The 19,390-nt window shown below is 44.3% G+C and overlaps 1 protein-coding gene across 1 annotated transcript in view; it reads right to left on the reverse strand.

Annotated features, from left to right (window-relative positions):
* ALOX5 (arachidonate 5-lipoxygenase) overlaps window positions 1-8,311 on the reverse strand; it is a 56,656-nt gene extending 48,345 nt beyond the window's left edge. Inside the window, exon 1 of the mRNA XM_083148876.1 lies at window positions 7,849-8,311. Within this exon, the coding sequence (XP_083005002.1) occupies window positions 7,849-7,998 (150 nt within the window). The 5' untranslated portion in view covers window positions 7,999-8,311. The remainder of the gene's footprint in view (window positions 1-7,848) is intronic.
* Between the last annotated feature and the right edge of the window lie 11,079 nt (window positions 8,312-19,390).

Raw genomic sequence — 19,390 nt, forward strand, 5'->3', positions numbered from 1 at the left:
GGACAGTCGCCGCGGGCAGAAATGACACCTATTAACAGCCGGGCAGAGAGCAGGGGACTGCCCGGCTGTATTCAGAGCACTGCATGTCCCGGCTATTTGAAATAATACCCCTTTCATACCAGAAAATGCAGGGAATATGGTCCCAGGATCATGCAGGGACATTCTTGGACTGGCCCCTTTTACACCAGCCTAGTCCCTGCATTTTCTGGTCTGAGGGGGAGAGAAAACCACCCCGCCCCCTTTAAACAACCAGCTATATCTTCGGAACCAACTGACCCATTTACATGTAGCCTTCAAATAATTTTGGTCTTGTGAAACTGGGCCGTTTGGTTCCAGAGAAATCTGTCCTCAAACAACATGAACAGCCATGAATTTACATTTCAGAAATGAAAGTTTTACCCGCAATATCTCTAGAACCAATGAACCCATATGGACCAGGTATCATATGAAAGGCCCAGCGATTTGGGTTTGACTGAGATCAACCTCAAGTTTCTGTGATGACGGAGGGGGAACTGGCAGCCGTTGGAACCGGGTGGAGGTCGGAATTATCGGGTCCCATGTTATCCTATGGGGAAAACGTTCCAGCTTTGCCTGGCGTATCTCCAGTTCCCGGGGGGCTAGCGACGCGGGGCTGGTCTCGTTGGAAAGCCCTGACCCTCAGCTACAACATGGGCCTATTTGGAGAGTGGGCCTGGAGCTATAGCTCCATCAGGCCCATTGTTAATCCAGCTCTGTGCCTATGGGGCACAAGCTGTGGAAAGTTATGTTTTCCGGAGCTTTCTGTATAAGAGCATATGATATTCCCACAGTGGGTCCGCACAGTATATCTCATTTTTAGATTATGAATGTATATATTCAGTACATCTAATCTGTCATATTTTGTATTATTTTGCTAATTTTGAAACACTATGAAAGTCCAGCAAAGGGTAATTTTATGTTAGTTACTATATGCAGTGTAAAAAGGCTCTCCAGGTTCTTCTACCATTATTCAACGGGTGTGTTTACTCCACCAGCGCTCAGTGTAATAGGAACTGATACATCCCTGGTTTGGGATGAACGTCTCTTCTTCTTCGCCTCAATGATAAATTATAAGGTTGGATAGGCAGATGTATTGTTCCCAATACGCAGCCTTGTGAGTCAACCGGAATAACCTCCATGGTGCCAACTAATCCGCTTCTGTCATTTTTTTCAAACAAAGTGGTAGATGTTTTAAACCTGGTAAAGTGACAAAGTGGTGATAAGGGCTGTACACATGGAGCGAATTTTTGCTAGTGAGCGATTTTGACTAAGCGATTGTGACTAAGCGATTTTGACTATACTAGAATTAACATACTTGGTTGACATTTAATTGCTTACAATCTATAGGGAAATAGGCATTGATACATAAGGATAGATACTGTATTCTTTATTGCATCGATTCCACCAGAATGCAAGGTTCTTTGACTGGTTCTGGAATTTGATAAGCTTGCCTTAGGAGAAGAGTTTTCAGGGAACGCTTATAAGTTTGGAGACTGGAGGAGAGTCTTATTGTGCTTAGGAGGGCATTCCACAGAGTGGGTGCAGCCTGAAGAAAGTCCTGCAGTCGGGAATGGGAGCGAGTAATGAGTGTGGATGAGAGACGCAGATCTTGGGAGGAGCATTGAGGTCGGATTGGAAGATATTTTGAGATATGTATGTTGGTGTAGTTTGGTTTATGGCTTTGTGTGTAAGTTAAAGAATTTTGTATTGAATACGGTAGAATACAGGTAACCAATGAAGTGACTGACAGAGTAGCTTTGCAGACGATGAATGTCTGGCTAGGAAGATTAGCCTTGCAGCTGCATTCATGAAGCACTGTAGTGGTGATCGTCTGTATTGGGGAAGGCCAATAAGGAGACTATTACAATAATCATGATGAGAGCATGGATTAGAGATTTTGCAGTGTCTTGTGTAAGGTAAGGGTGAATTTTGAATATGTTTTTTAGGTGGATGTGGCATGATTTTGAGACAGATTGAATGTGGGGTACAAAGGAAAGTTTTGAGTCAAGGATAACACCTAGGCAGTGAGCTTGAGAGGTAGGAGTGATTGTCACATTCTCAACAGCAATAGAGATATTGCTTTCGGCTATATTACATGGCTGCCCAATTGTTACAGATACGGGGATGGGTAATAGGGGACGTGGATGAACCCACAAAGAAACTAGTAATGCAAAATAAAGACAAGCTTATTCCAAGACAAACACTCCTAGAAGTAAGATAGATAAAAACATAGATCGCAATAAAGAAACAAGCAATTAAAATATGGGAATACGCGGACAATGTAATGGGCAACAAAAACCTGGATCCAGAAATCCCAATTTGTCGGGCTAATGACTGTGTGTTATACCACACCCATGAAGCATATGGGGGTAGAGATGTGAGTATACATGACTCACCAGTAAAGAAACTTTTAGAAACTGGAAAAAGCGCGAGTATCAGGCAATCAGAAAATAGGTATACTGTAATTAGGAAAATATGGGAAGGTGACATTGGGGTTTTCCAGGACAGAGAATGGGAAATGTCTCTTTCTTCACCCACCAGGGCCACAATGGCCCTAAGATTTCAACAAGTACAACTTTTCATACTTCATAGGGTATATGTAACCCCGGTAAAACTTAGGCAGTATGATAAACGTAAAAATGGCCTATATGCAAAGTGCAGTATACAGCAAGGAACCTATTTCCATATGATTTGGCTTGGTAATAAAGTAAAAAGTTTCTGGGAAAGGTCTGAGAAATAATGGTTAAGTTGGGAATATCAGGCCATATCCTCTTATCTTGGGTATAAACCCAGATGAAAAGGGAATGATCCAATGTAAACAACTAACAGAGAACGTTGTGACATTAGCAAAAGTGGTAATAGCAAGGAATGGATGGCATATGAGCAGTGCTTAAAGTGGTCCTGGTGAGGTGGTGGAACCCACTTCCCCCGTCTCCCCCCCCCCCCCTCTCCAAAAGTCACAGCCAGGCTGGGTGCTAGGTTATTCGGCACCCCCTGCAAGCTTTATATTTATGGCCTATCCCACATACCCATGAAAAGAATACTGTGGACCACATAATAACCCTCAATTGAAATTGTACCCCACAATGCAAAACAACCCAACACCCAAAAGAAACTGAATAGTGCGCGTCGAAGGTGCGCAGCAAAAATTTATGGCATGGCTTTGTGGGACAGGGGATTATGCACACCGCAATGCCCATTACATATTATGCCACACACCGTAATTCCCATTACACCATATGCTACACATGGTAATGCCCATTACACAATATGCCATACACAGTAATGCCCATTACATATTATACCACATAAGTGCCGCTTTTCTTGCTCGATGCCAGTGGTTACATACTCAGTGCCAGGGGTTACGTGCACAATGCCAGGGGTTACGTGCACAATGCCGGGGGTTACGTGCACAATTCCGGGGGTTACGTGCACATTACATGCATGTGTCAGAGGGAACATTACATGCGCGATGCCAGGGGGAACACACACACACACGTATTAACATCAGAAAATGTTTTTTTTTTTTATTATTATTATTCACCTCCAACAAAGAACTTCTCATCACAGAAAAAAAAAAAGCTGGCTACCTTATCCTCAAATGGACTTCCTACATCAAATAAATGTATACAGACTGCTGGCTTCTGGTTAATTGGCTCGCAATGCCGCTGATGAGAGGATGGGACGAATGCTGAGAGGCAGACAGTGAGTCACGCTTTCTGCCTCTCAGCATCCTCCTTCCTCTCATCAGCGGCAACTGGCAAGCAAATGCAGAGGCAGAGCGAGGGCGGAGCCGGTGGAGCACAAGCTCCGGGCGCCGGAAGCTATCAGGGCGCCGGAGCCATGCCGACACCGCCAGCTTGCTTGCTCCCCTGCACCCTCGTATGCCCACTCCATCTCCCCCACCAGCTCCCGACTCCCCGCTGTGTCTGGGAGACGTGGTGCTATTTAAAATTCACGTCTCCCGCTGGACCGCTAGCTAATAGGCGCTTGCGGTCCAGCAGTCAATCAACTGGTAAGTGACACTTATGTGTTAAATGTGTAATGAGCATTACTGTTTGTTAAATAGTATGTAATGGGCATTACGTGTGTTATATATTATGTAATGGGCATTACGGTGTGTTATACAGTATGTGATGGGCATTGCGGTGTGTTACTGTATATAGTATGCAATGGGCATCATGTGTGGCTTTATGTGTAATTGGTATTACAGAGTTTGCTAAAATGTGCAATGGGCATTACGGTGTGGTATAATGTTGGGCTGTGCCCACTTTTCCAGGAGCCTCACCTACTACAAATTGGGGGGCTCAAAACATGCCCTTGCTCCGGGCGCTGTGGCACCTAGCTACACCACTGAGCAAATGCCTCTGTGACTGCAGGGACTCTGGGCGAGCTGCGGAGGCGTGGGGAAACTTGGCGGGCTCTGGAGGTGGGAGGACAGTGGGCAGGCTGCTCTAATGAAGGATTGATGTAGTGCTTAATGCTGCCTGAGCCAGCCTGCAGTGCCTGCTGTGTTAGGGAAATGGAGTAGTGGCCGTGCACGGTGGGTGGAAGGAGGCGAAAATGAGTTCCGGCTTCAATTACTACTGCTGGAAATCAGTTCACTTTAACCCCTGCGTATGAGAAACCTGAGATTAAACACTGGATTAACCTGGTAAATAATACACTAGAACACGGGAAATATATACACTTTAAAGATGTAAATAAAGTAAAGGTGAATGGATTCAGAATTCTATAATGGGTAAATATGGGGGATAGTCAGCTTTGTATATGGGGAGTAAGGACACAATATCATAAGGATACAAGACTCAGGGTGGGATGTATTAAGGGAAAGATGTGGTAAAACCCCTGTTTCAGGGGTTTTACTGCATTTTCAAATGTACTTCGACACTGCCGCTCAGGGTATTGCCGCCTTTGGGTGGCAACTCCCTATTGAAGCCGCAACCCACCGCAGATGCCGACCCCACTCTCTGGCATACCTTCGTCAAACTCCTCCTACCCATAGCAACACAGCCGGAGGTCCTTCCGGCTACAGGGTGGAGGAGGTGCCCAGGACACCTGCTTTCTGTCCAGGGTGAAGAAGTAGAGCCCAGGGATGTGATGAAGACCCCCCTAATACCACATCACAGGTATCGCATATCGTACATATGCAATAGCAACGCTGCGGTGGCGCGGCGAGGGGTGGCGATGTATTTTAATATATCCCACCCACAGTCACAAGTTCACTAATCGAAAAAGGGGGTACTCTTTACCTAGAAGGGCGCCCACGATTTTGATCATGGGCATGTAAAAAAATCGCGTCGGTCGCATCGCATGCGACCAAAAAAAAAAATCGCATGGGATGCGATCGACACGATTACTGCGATTTTACTAGGGGGAACAATGTTAAATGGGTCAATTGACCCAATTTAACATTGGGAACAATGTTAAATGGCCCAGAGACCCCAAATAGCCACCCTGGGCCCCCCAATTGATAACGCCACCCCACGATCAACGTGAACCCGAAGCGTGGCGAGTGCAGCGAGCCCGCGAGGGGTGGCGGTATGCGTCCTCCGACCTTTTCATACCCCCACTATCCACGTCGGCGTGGAGTCAAGCATAGATAGTGTGGCGAGCGCAGCGAGCCACCGAGCCCGAAGCGTGGCGAGCCCCGCGAGGGGACGCGGATACCTGTGAAGCCCCCGAAGGGACGCGTTTACCTGTGAAGGTATCCGCGTGTGCTCGCCACGCTTCGGGCTCGGTGGCTCGCTGCGCTCGCCACACTATCTATTCTCAACTCCACGCCGACGTGTATAGTGGGGGTATGAAAAGGTCGGAGGACGCATACCGCCGCCCCTCACGGGCTCGCTGCGCTCGCCATGCTTCGGGTTCACATTGATCGTGGGGTGGCGTTAACAATTGGGGGGGCCCAGGGTGGCTATTTGGGGTCTGTGGGCCATTTAACATTGTTCACAATGTTAAATCGGGTCAATTGACCCATTTAACATTGTTCCCTATGTAAAATCGCGGTAATCGCGTCGGTCGCATCACATGTGATTTTTTGGCCGCATGCGACGCGACCAACTCGATTTACATTTTAACATGGGTTTCTATGTAAAATCACGGGCATCACATCGGTCGCATCGCAAATGGCATGCGATGTACATGCGGTGCCCGCGATGGGCGCCCTTCTAGGTAAAGAGTACCAAAAAGGGCAGAAAAAGGGCATAGAGAAAAGAAAAAGGACATATTAAATGTTAAATACATATGTATATAAGATTCACAAATAAGATAAGCAATCACAAGCTGAACACGGAAAGGAATAGTATAAACTCAATTAATAATCTTTTTCACTCAGTACACTAAGTTCACTAGTTTGAACACAAATAAACAAAAGCTTCCACATCATAGAATATATGGTATATATGAGATAACGGATATGATGGGGTAAAAATAAGGTTATTAAAGGACTGAGGGGGAGGGGGGAGCACAAATAAAAAGCAAATTGTACTGAATAAAGAGATGAAAGGATTTTATCGTATATGAGTATTGTTGGAACTTGATATTCCATCTCATTTTTTGTATTAAATCTGTCTGTGTAAGTATCAATAAAAGAAACACTGAATACAAAAAGATTGTGTAATACATTTGTATCTGGTTAAACAGAGCTTCCTACGGAATTCCTTGTGATTATAATTTACAGTAAAGGGTTCATCAGCCCATATTTAAAAGCTGATTTTTAAATCTATGTATTTTTGTATATTCAAAAACATTCCCCAAATATATTCTTTTGATGAATATAAAGTATATACTTTTAATGTATATACTTATAAGCAGGGCTATTTTTGTGCAGGCTCTAGCAGGAACTGTGGCCCTTATTCTAGTTCACTCTGACAAAATATTTCTTAAGCAGGCCATACACACGCAGATTTATCTGCAGATCTGTGTGGTTGGAACAAAAACATGGTTATGGATGCAAGCAAATGACAGTTGACCATTTGCTTGGAAATGCTGGAAAACTGACAAACTGTCACTCATCCATAACCATGTTTTTGTTCCAAGCAGCCAGATCTGAAGATAAATCTTACTAGTGTATGGGTACCTTAGATGGACAAAACCATGAGCACTGCAGGTGAGGCAGGTGTTACTTGTGCAGAGATAATTAGTTTTGGGTGGGGTTTTACACCTGCCTCACCTGCAGTGCTCATGGATTTGTCCATCTAAAGGTGGCCATACACACGCAGATTTATCTGCAGATCTGTCTGGTTGGAACAAAAACATGGTTATGGATGAGAGCAAATGACAGTTGACCATTTGCTTGGAAATGCTGGAAAACTGACAAACTGTCACTCATCCATAACCATGTTTTTGTTCCAACCAGCCAGATCTGAAGATAAATCTTACTAGTGTATGGGCACTACACGAAATATTTTGTCAGAAAGAGTGAACTAGAATAAGGGACACAGTTCCTGCTGGAGCCTGCACAAAAATAGCCCTGCTTATAAGCATATACTGTAAAATTCTATACTGTATAGAAAAGCACTACAAGCATATTAATATGACCATACAAATTGGTGTATAGAATTATATGATGTGCTTATTGTTTTATGCTTATGATTTAGAAAGGTAGTTTATATACCATTCAGTCACTACCACGATATTGCTAAAAAACACAAAGAAGATTCTGTAGGGTATACTTAAGTAGCGAATGTCATTATTTTATAGTCATGCACAAATGACAAGCTTTTAGTACATAGCATTTTGTTTACGCATTCTTTTTGGCATACAGTATTTACGCTTCATTTTTACAGCTGATGAGGTTCTTAAAGTTTAAAGCAGAGACAAACTTACCGCCCCTCTTTCAAAGTCATTGTAGAATGGTTTGTCAAGCAGGTTCTTTTCGCTGCAACCTTTAGTCCCAACAAGAGTAATATAGATATAGTCATCTGTGCCAGCAAACCACTGACTGCCTGTGGACACCGTGATAGTATAGGAAGGCATCTTACTATTGTCACAATAGTAACTCAGCTTACTGCAGACACGCTTCTGTGTTATGCAGAAAGAATGCTTGTGTTAACATGTACCACTAGCTGATGAGCCCACCCCCTAATCTCAATTTGCAACTTCAGCCTGAGGTTTAAGCCTGAGAGTTCCCCTTTTTTGGCTTAAACACATTTGTAAATGAGAATTTGATGGCATCCTGAGAAAATGACAGGCAATGAACTGATCTGTGGGGGTTATTCAGACCTGATGGCTTCTCTGCTAATTTTGCAGAGTTCTATGTTCAGGTAATCGCCGTCCAGCCAGAGCAAAAACCTGCCCTGTGCAAGGCTGTGGAAAGCTCGGAAAAAATATTGAGATTAGCTCCATTCACAACTCACTCACCATTAAATCCTTTATCTACTGCAGGCTTTCCCAACCACAGTCTTCAAGGCACACCAACAGTACAGGTTTTAGTGATATCCAGGCTTCAGCACAGATGGTTTAATCAGAATCACTCAGGTACTAATTAAATCACCTGTGCTCAAGCCTGGATATCTACAAAACCTGCACTGTTGTGCCTTGAGGACTGTGGTTGGGAAAGCCTGATCTACTGTGTGCAGTCTATGGCAGGTATTCAATGCTTTCTATGGGGAGCTGCAGCGAATCCTGTGTAGGATTCACTGCACTTTCTCCCCAATTCTGCCTGTAGGGAGATTTGCCGGGCAGCCGCCCGTTCTCCCTATTCAATGCCTCAGGGGCTCTCTGCCCCTGGCGGCGAATTTAAACCCCCCCCGGCGAATGCCGCCGGGGAGCTGGGGGACGGCTGCAGGCAGGGAGATGGATGCCTCCCTGCCTGCGCCGGACACTGTGGGGGTGTTGGTGGGCTGTGGGGGACACAGGGAGAGCCCCCCACAGCTGGCAGAGGGCTGTGCTAGGGAGCCGCTACACACTGGTCCCGATTGTGCATGTGTAATGATCGGGACGAGTGTGCAGTGAATATATGAATATTAATGAGCGGCTCCCGGCTCGGCCCCCTGCTGGTGAATGTGTAAAAAAAATCTCTTATATATTTGGCTACATCTGTCACTCAAAGTGTGTCTGGAGATATAACCCTGGGTGGAGCCTCTGACTCACATGACTGACTTACATGACAGAGAACCAGCCCAGTGAGCCCACAGACAGTGCCAGACACCCTCTGCCTCTCCATGTTACACAGCAAAGACACAGCTACACACCAGACACACCAGGTGAGCGCCCCACACCTCCATACCTCCCAACATGACCCTCTCCAGGAGGGACAGAATGCTATGTTTGAGGACTTCCATCTTAATTTATGATTGTCATCACCTGTCATTTTAAACAGGGTAATTGATAAGAAAGGTGTTTAAGCACAGGTGATGGTAATCCATAAATTAAGAAGAAAGTCCAGAAACAGAGCAATGTGTCCCTCCTGGAGAGGGTCATATTGGGTATGCACCTCCCTCCCTCCGCCGTGACACCCCCCCCCCCATTCACGGCATCCCCACGATTAAATGGCACATGCAAAACACTGACATGGCTATAGTCGACAATGAAAAAGGTTGACAAGATTTATTTTTCACTTTTTCAATGTTTTCATATTCATTCTCATGTGTCGACATGGACACCAATGAAGTGCCACACTTATGTCAACATTTACATGTGTTGACCTTTCTGTGTTGATTTTTTTCTTGTGGCGATTCGCGGCACCCCCCGCGACCCCCCTCCTGCAATTTGCAGCACACCCCCCACAATTCGCGGCACCCCCAGTGACTCCCGCGATTCGCGGCCCCACCCCGTGACACCCCCCATTCACGGCATCCCCACGATTAAATGGCACATGCAAAACACTGACATGGCTATAGTCGACAATGAAAAAGGTTGACAAGATTTATTTTTCACTTTTTCAATGTTTTCATATTCATTCTCATGTGTCGACATGGACACCAATGAAGTGCCACACTTATGTCAACATTTACATGTGTTGACCTTTCTGTGTTGATTTTTTTCTTGTGGCGATTCGCGGCACCCCCCGCGACCCCCCTCCCGCAATTTGCAGCACACCCCCACAATTCGCGGCACCCCCAGTGACTCCCGCGATTCGCGGCCCCACCCCGTGACACCCCCCTCCTGCAATTCGCGCCAACCCCCGGGCCCCCCCCCCGCGGTTCACGGTGCCCCCCACGACCCCCCCTACCGCGGTTCACAGTGCCCCCCACGACCCCCCCTACCGTGATTCCCCACCCCTGACCCCCCCTCCTGTCATTGCGGCAACCCCCCGTCCCCGCGACCCACCCTCCCGCGATTCACTGCAACCCCCCGCGCCCCCCATCCCACAATTCGCGGCACCCACACACCCCCCCCGCGACCCATCCTCCCGCAATTAACGGCATCCACCCACGACCCCTCCTCCCATGATTCGCGGCAACCCCAGGATTAAATGGCACATGCAAAACACTGGCATGGCTATGGTCGACAATGAAAAAGGTTGACATGAGTTTTTGAAGATTTATTTTTCTTTTTTTGAATGTTTTCATATTCATTCTCATGTGTCGACATGGACACTGATGAAGTGCCACACTTATGTCAACATTTACATGTGTTGAACTTTCTGTGTTGATTTTTTCTTGTAGCAATTTTTTTCCAGTGACAACTATGAACTATGTGCACGTCAACCTACACATCATCAACCAATTATTTGTATAATATATAACACCTGTTCTGTTTTACTGTAGGTGTTTTAAGTCAGACCTTTTACTGCTACTATTACTGTTTATGTAAATGCATTCTGAATGACAGCAACATCCTACCATCCTTCTACAAGAATATATAACCAACTAGGTGATTCATCGCGCCCCGTGCCCCCCCCCCCTCCCGCAATTCACGGACCCCCCGCGCACCCCCCCTCCCGTGATTCGCAAACCCCCCTCGCTCAATTCACGCACCCTCCCACGCTTTGAAGACCCCCGCCCTCTCCCGCGATTCGCCGACACCTGCGCCCCCTCCCTCCCTTGATTCACAGCACCCCCCGCGCCCCTCTCGCAATTCACGGCACCCCTAAGCCCCTCTTTAGTCCCCCGTATACTCACACACCCCTATCACTACCCAGCTTCCTGCTCTCCTGAACCGTAACTTCCACCACTGGGGAGTCGCTGATGCTGTTTTGCCCACATGCCCCTATCATGCCTCATAGCCCAGCCTCCTGCTCTCATGCACCCGAACTCCCACCCAGTAGGAGGAGACACTGACTAAGGGCCACCATCCTGTACTCCTGTGCTGCCACACTGGACCCTCACCCACTGGCAGAAGCAGCACAGTATCTCCCACCCTCCTCTTTAGTCCCCCTTGTTCCCACACACCCCTATCACTACCCAGCATCCTGTTTTCCTGTGTCGTGACCTCCGCCAGTGGGGAGCCGCTGGCTCAGAAACACCCTACTATACTATTGCACACACACACACACACACCTAAACAACATGCACACACAGCCCCCCCCCCCCACACCCACAAATGTCACTGTACCCTCCACACTATCAATGTACATCTTACTCTGTAACCGCTTTTTAATTAAACAAAACAATACACACCCCCTTCCACATCATATGCTCTCTGTTTAACACATTTCACCTATAACTGAAGTTGCAATACAGGCATCTTTCATACAATTCTAACCATCTTTCTCATATACAAATGTTCACAAATTAAGGGGGCGCAGCCCCTTACGACGGTGTGAAGAGCGCCCGTAGGGCTCGATGAATCACCTAGTATATATATATATATATTGTTTAAAAAAATAAATAAAATAAAAATGAAAATATATTCATGTGCTGCAAGCACATGAATAAAAATAGCATGCCCCCTCACAAAAAAAAAAATCTGATTTTTTTTACACCAAAATATTCCAGTTCTCCAGAAAAAGATGACGAATGTAAAATGGAGAATCCGGGGAAAATCACTGGAGAAAGCAGTTCTCCACTTCAGCATTGAATGCACTCTCTGCGAATTCCACTAAAAACCCCATTGAAAACCACTTGCGAATCGAAGACATCCGCGCTTCATTTGCAGAGAATTGTGTCCATTGAATAGGGCGAATTGTTTTTCCAGTGAGAAAATTCCCTGTACACCCGGGGAATTGACTGGGTTCCCCAGAAAATATGGAGAATCAGAGGCATTGAATACTGGCCTATGTGTAACCCAGGATCTATTCAGCAGCTGTGATAGAAACAGGCTGATCCGGACCTGAGCAGAAGTCATAAACCCTCCCTGAAAATGCTTGGTCACACCTGCGTTTTCCCTGTCACTTCCATAAAACAGCCGGAAGGCACCCACAAACACCGGCTTCCTGTCAATCAACTTGTGTTTGGCCAGCGATGAAAAAAGACGCTGGATTTTATCACAGGATGGCCTTGCACGTGTGTACTCTGAGACATACACATGAGCAGTCTATTGTTGCCTGGCCTGCGAACTATGTGCACATGTTGATGCTGCAGAGTTATACAGGCGCACACACCAGTGGATAACTCAACTATAAACAGCAGGGTGGGTGGAAAAATGGGACAAAAAGGAAAATTTGCCCGCATCGACTGCAAGATTTGAAAACAAAATAGTAAAACCACTCGAGAAGATGATTGTTATTTATTATCGGCCAACCAGTGGCTAAATATTTCGTATTTACATCCTACAGGCATGCCCGCAGAACACCACCGCAAATCACTCTGGCAGCACTTTTTAGTAGCAGAATACAATAGTTTTGCCTTGTAATACTGTTCACTGTCTAGTGTCATATATTTATTTATTATTTATTGACAGTTTCTTATATAGCGCACACATATTCCGCAGCGCTTTACAGAGAATAGTTGAACACTCACATCAGTCCCTGCCCCAGTGGAGCTTAATATCTATATTCCCTACCACATGTACACGCACACACAGACATTCTAGGGTTGTTGAGAGCCAATTAGCCTACCAGTATATTTTTGAATTGTGGTAGGAAACCGGAGTACCCAGAGGAAACCCACGCACGCACGGGGAGAATATACAAACTCCGCACAGTAAGAGCCATGATGGGTATCATACCCATGACCTCAGTGCTGTGAGGCAGTAATGCTAACCATTACACCGTCTGTATTGCCCGACGCACTCTAAGTGCACTCTACTTAGCTCTAGCATACAAAATGCAATAGTAGGGTATCCAGTGCCATCTGCCCTCAGCTCTCAGGTTGTTGCAAACAAGTGCATGCTACAAACCAGGATTCAAAACATACATGTGGCTGCAATTGAGAAACACCCACCGTCCACCCGGTCATGTTATATATAGGGCTCAACTGATTACTGCTCACTGTTCTAGTGGCTTGTAATCTTTTTTAGAATCAAACTTTGGCATTACTGCAAGTGACTAGAGAGTAGCAAGTGACTGTAGTTGTTGAACTACACATCCCAGCATGCCCTGCATCATTTTTAGCATGGCCAAATAGTGAAACTGTAGCAAGGCATGCTGGGATGTGTAGTTCAATAACAGCTGGAGTGTCAAGGTTAGCCATCGCTGACCTAATGAGGCCACCCTGGATCACCTCCTCATATTATGGAGGGCTAGAGGCTCTGTGACATTGACCTTTTCCCAGTGTATGAGCTGGTAGTATTTTGAAGCCTTTAAATTGATTTCAGGTTCTTGAAATACCTGCACGTTTCAGATGGAGCTGCACTTGCCCTAGCCTGTAAGATATGGTTCAAACCAAGCAACCTAATATCTCGACTCCCATCTGTTATCATCAACAAGAGGATATTGTTCAGTAACTGCCAGGAGTGTAATTAATCATCCTTACACATTGGTTTAGTTTTGACAGAACACCCCACAACAGCATACACTTATTTAGATGTACGTTACAAGGGTGACATAAATCATTAAGGTGATGGATTACCTGGCAACATGTTGGCTCAGTCATCAGAGCAAGAACCACTGCATTACACATGTTACAAAGATATTTTGGGTCAGTACTCAACCAGAGTATACTGTACCTCTATTAGCACTGCCAGAGCGGTGGTGTGCTGATAGTATGCCTATAGGGTATAAAGAGGCACTGGTCAAAATTACCCTCGCAATTGCAGAAACTGTTTTCAACTCACCCTACTGAACAGCCCGTTACTAAACCATTGTACTGGTTTCTTGTTGTTTCTTCTCCTTTACATATTTAGTAGGGATGGCAGGTCAGGTTTGCATACAGCATGTGAGGCAATTGAGTCAGCAACCACAGGGCGCCTGCTTCCCCGATTAACTGTTTCAATAAGTTAAACCATGGACAACTCTCTTCTAGTTCCTGCCCCGTAGACATCACTCTTTTTTTTTATTATAAACATAAATTTTGCAAGTGTTTTGCCATTTTTTTTTATAATTTTGCTATTTCCTTATGCAAAACATTGTAGACATTTATCTCTACAGTATATAAAAATCACGATTATTGGTCACTTATACAATCAATACATACATAAATTATATATATATATATATAAGGGTTGACATTTCGACCAAAGATTATGTTCTTATTTCCATTATGCTTATTTTCTTTCTTCGATGTCTTACCCTGATGTTATTTTATGGTTCTCGTCTTTTATATTTTATATCATTTATCCAATTATTTTCTAATTTATCATCATCTTTGGTCAATCTCGCCACCCTTTTACACTTCACAAGCCTAAAAGGTGTCCCTTCGCAAAAACCTTGTGGATATTCATCTCTACAATGTATAACAATCGCAATTATCGCTCACATATACAATCAATACATATACAATAATATCTTAAAAGTAAACGTTTAAACCAAAGACTACGTTCTTACTTCCATTATGTCTATATTCTCTCTTCCTTCGGTATCTCACCCAGATATTATGTTATGATTATCTTGGTTTCTTATCTTTTATATTTTATATCAGTTATCCTAAAATGGGGGTCCATTGTTTAATGTTGCTTGTATATACCATGTTGTGTCGGCGAAAGAGTTTCTAAGAGCTATTTTTAAAGACGGTGTCATTGTTTTTATGTACGGCAGCCATATCTCCAGTAAGTTTTTAGTATATTTCTCTTTCTGTGTCATCGTCTCTGTCCAGTCCATAAGGAATAAGTATGTAAATCTCAGGTGGGCTAAAGACATTGTGGCTGGTGTAGTTGTAATCCACTGCGCTAAGTTTTTTTTTTATTGCTGCTGCCATTTTTATAAGTAGTTTCCTATTTGCTAGTGTAAGTCTTTTTTTGTCTTGTGGTGAATATATTCCCCAGAATACCCATGTTTTAGAGATGATAAAATCTAACTTCAGGGTCTGTTTGATGTACTCTTGCATTTCTAGCCATAATATTTGTGTCACGTTACATGTCCACATACAGTGTACCAAATCTGCACCTGGCTCTCTGCATTTATAGCAGTTATCTTCTGTGGCCTCTCCAATTTTTTTAAGTCTTGGCGTGTAATAAGCTCTATGTAAAAGTTTTTGATGCATCTCCATATATGAAGAAGACACCAAGATTTTATTTAGCTGATTATAGGCCTTCAACATATCTTCCATGCTTATCTCTGGCAAGTCTATCTGCCACTTCAATAAACCTTTAGGTTTTTGGTCTAGGCCCAGATTCTTACGACATAATTCATTTATTTTTGGTGTAGAGATTTGTTTTCCCTTAGCTATTGATCTGTCTAATAGGCTCAGTTCTTAATCTGTTCGATATTTTGTTGCTATAGGGTGGGCATAGCTTTGTATCCGTAAATAAGTGTAATATGGTATTTGTAGGTTAGGATATTTCTCTTTCAGTTCTATATATGGTAAAAGGGTTGTTTTGCAAATTTTGATAACATTCGAACCCATGTTCCCAATTTTGATAGTATTCGAACCCATCTATCGCCTTAGAAGCAGGCACCTTACTGATGGAGTAATTTGCTCCTGCTTAGGAAGCTTGCACATTCTAACATAAAGAGCAATGGTTCTCCACAATACTCTGTAGCTTCATATAGTTAGAATCTGCAAGCTTACTTATCAGCAAGGTGTGTGCCTTCGGTGTGACCGGTGTGACCGGTCACGGGCTCTAATCCTGTGTATGACACATATATATATATATATATTTATATATATATATACACACACTTGTGATGTGCCAGCACTCCACGAGCTCTATACAGCTAGGTCAGGTGCACTTCAATAGTTCCATATATACATCCATCAAGGAAGGCACTCCACAACCAAATTTTCAAAAGGCATAACTGTATTTCATGAACCGAGTACTTTCGGGGACATACCGCCCCGTCCTCTGGTTATACAGCAATAGTAGTGATACATATGAACCATTGCTGTATACCCCGAGGATGGTATGTCCCTGAAAGTACTCGGTTCATAAAATACTGTATAGTGCAGTAGAAGGATGAAGAACGGCACTCAGACGATTTGGTTGAAGAGAGAAAAGTAGATCCCTGAGGACGGGCAAGACCCGAAACATGTTGGATCGTGTTTGAAAATAAAATAACACGTTTGTTCACCAAGAAATCCTGAGAGTGCCGCCTATCTGTAACCACTATCTGCAAGGGCGTAAGACCCCATCGAGGAGGGCACCGGGTGCTACCAACCTATTCAAACAGTGAGTGCCGGGCAACAAGAATCTGTATATATATATATATATATATATATATATATATATATATATAAAATCACACTCACCCCTTCCACGTTACAGATGGAGAAGCAAAAGAAGAACCAGCACACAGGATTGATGAAGAAAATAGTGTATTCAAGAAAAAAACATGTCAGCACAGTTCACATGTTAAACAGCCGACCCTAACATGTGAACTGTGCTGACATGTTTTTTTCTTGAATACACTTTTTTTCCCTTCATCAATCCTGTGTGCTGGTTCTTCTTTTGCTTCTCCATCTGCAACGTCGAAAGGGTGAGTGTGATCCTATTACCTTATATGGACCCTGCACCAACTAAACAACTAAAAGTGAACGCCTGCCTGCTTTATCTACTGATATATATTGGCATTCTCTACCACCTACAGTTGAACCCCTGATGAAGTCTTTATAAGACAAAATGTGTAGGGTTTGAACTTACCTTGTATCGTCTTGAATTGAACAAAACAGATCGGGATTAAGAATTTTAAAGGATTTTTTAAATAAAAACACACATTTTATTGTTAACAATTGTTTATATTTTCCATATTTGTTCAAATATGACTATTGGTGAAACTCAATAAGGTGGAGGACATCCTTAGCGCTCTCTATTTGTTCTATCTCTACTCACTTCCCATCTCCCGCTAACGGGGGATTTATAGAGTAGCTGCTTTACCATTGGAGGCGCACGTGGGGTCATCTATATATATATATATATATATATATATATATATATATATATACAAACAGATATTTCTGCGCAATATCACTGATGAATAAAATGCTGTCTGGGTATCTGTATATAGAGATATGGTGCAGCTCACTTCTATGGGCTAGTCGGGCCCCAAATAGTGGTATGTAGGAACAGGAAAAGAAGGAGCGCACAGCGTGAGCAAAGTTTTTATGAAGTATTTACTGTAACTCAATAAAAGAAAGCTCACATACATAGCAGAATGAATATAACCGCGTGAAATACAAGCATATTCACCGCTCCTAGAGCACGTCGCAGTGCAGGCACTGGGGACACCAGTCGATCCAACACGATGTTATGTGCAACGTAGGTACTCTCAGCAGGTAGCGGGGTGGGCACTGGGGACTCCAGTCGCACCGTCTGGCGTGTATCAGCAACAGCGGTCACTCCGGCTCAGATGTAGCAGCAACGGGGACCAGACTTTCACAGCGGGAAACGACAGATACGAACAGCATGGAACAGATAGGAACCAGTGATCTCAGCATCAGATGGAAACGCCCCAACGTTCCTGACGAAGTCCGATGACGAAACGCGTTGGGGCGTTTCCATCTGATGCTGAGATCACTGGTTCCTATCTGTTCCGTGCTGTTCGTATCTGTCGTTTCCCGCTGTGAAAGTCTGGTCCCCGTTGCTGCTACATCTGAGCCGGAGTGACCGCTGTTGCTGATACACGCCAGACGGTGCGACTGGAGTCCCCAGTGCCCACCCCGCTACCTGCTGAGAGTACCTACGTTGCACATAACATCGTGTTGGATCGACTGGTGTCCCCAGTGCCTGCACTGCGACGTGCTCTAGGAGCGGTGAATATGCTTGTATTTCACGCGGTTATATTCATTCTGCTATGTATGTGAGCTTTCTTTTATTGAGTTACAGTAAATACTTCATAAAAACTTTGCTCACGCTGTGCGCTCCTTCTTTTCCTGTTCCCATATATATATATATATATATATATATATATATATATAAAGTCTGGAGGTTGTCCGGCACTCACAGTATGCAGTCAATGGCGTCGAGGTGCCTTCCTGAGATATGTACACAAATGCAGGTATCCTGGGTCCTTGGCAGGGTCCCCTGGAAGGAGGCGGCACTCTCACGACTTTTTAAAAGGTTTTAATGATAATGCATAAAGTGCACAAATAAAACAAAGCGTCTACGTTTCAAGACCCATTGGTCTTTTCATCAGGACGTGCGTTTTTGAAAGTGCTGTGTGCAAGTGGAAAGTAAAGTGCTTTCCACTTGCACACAGCTTTTTCAAAAACGCACGTCCTGATGAAAAGACCAATGGGTCTTGAAACGTAGACGCTTTGTTTTATTTGTGCACTTTATGCATTATCATTAAAACCTTTTAAAAAGTCGTGAGAGTGCCGCCTCCTTCCAGGGGACCCTGCCAAGGACCCAGGATACCTGCATTTGTATAATATATATATATATATATATATATATATATACACACACACTTACCCCACACGCAAAGTGAAGAATCAAGACCGGCAACAGAAAGCAACAGTTTTATTCCATATAGTGCAGAATCAGATAGCGGCAGCTGTACCCGACAGCTGTTTCAACTTTACGCAGCCAGTTTCCCTCAGGGGTAAATGCACACAGCAATAGGTTCACCTTATATCAGCAAAAAATGCACAAACATTATTCAAATTAAACCTCGGACACCCAACAGTAGCCTCCTTCCGGCTGTCTGACAAAGGGAGCGGGTCCTAGTGCGTCATAGAGAGTCCCAGTGCGTCATTGGGGAAGTCGGGGACACCGAAGTCTCTGGAAACTATCCTTCTGTGTGTGCTAGTGTCTGTGGGACTTGTCGGCAGGTGGGGGGGCGGAAATCTTAGAATGCACACCCGATTGACATGAGGTGCTATCATGCTGGGACTTGTGGTTCTGCAAAGAAAAACACATGGTGCAGATGCACACTCCATATTATTAATCAACCAATAATAGAGGTTCTTGGTACAGTATATTCATTGGCCAAGAAATATTTGCCCACCAA

Source organism: Crinia signifera, chromosome 6, assembly GCF_055691185.1.
Source record: "Crinia signifera chromosome 6, ASM5569118v1, whole genome shotgun sequence".
In the NCBI taxonomy this organism is placed as follows: domain Eukaryota; kingdom Metazoa; phylum Chordata; class Amphibia; order Anura; family Myobatrachidae; genus Crinia; species Crinia signifera.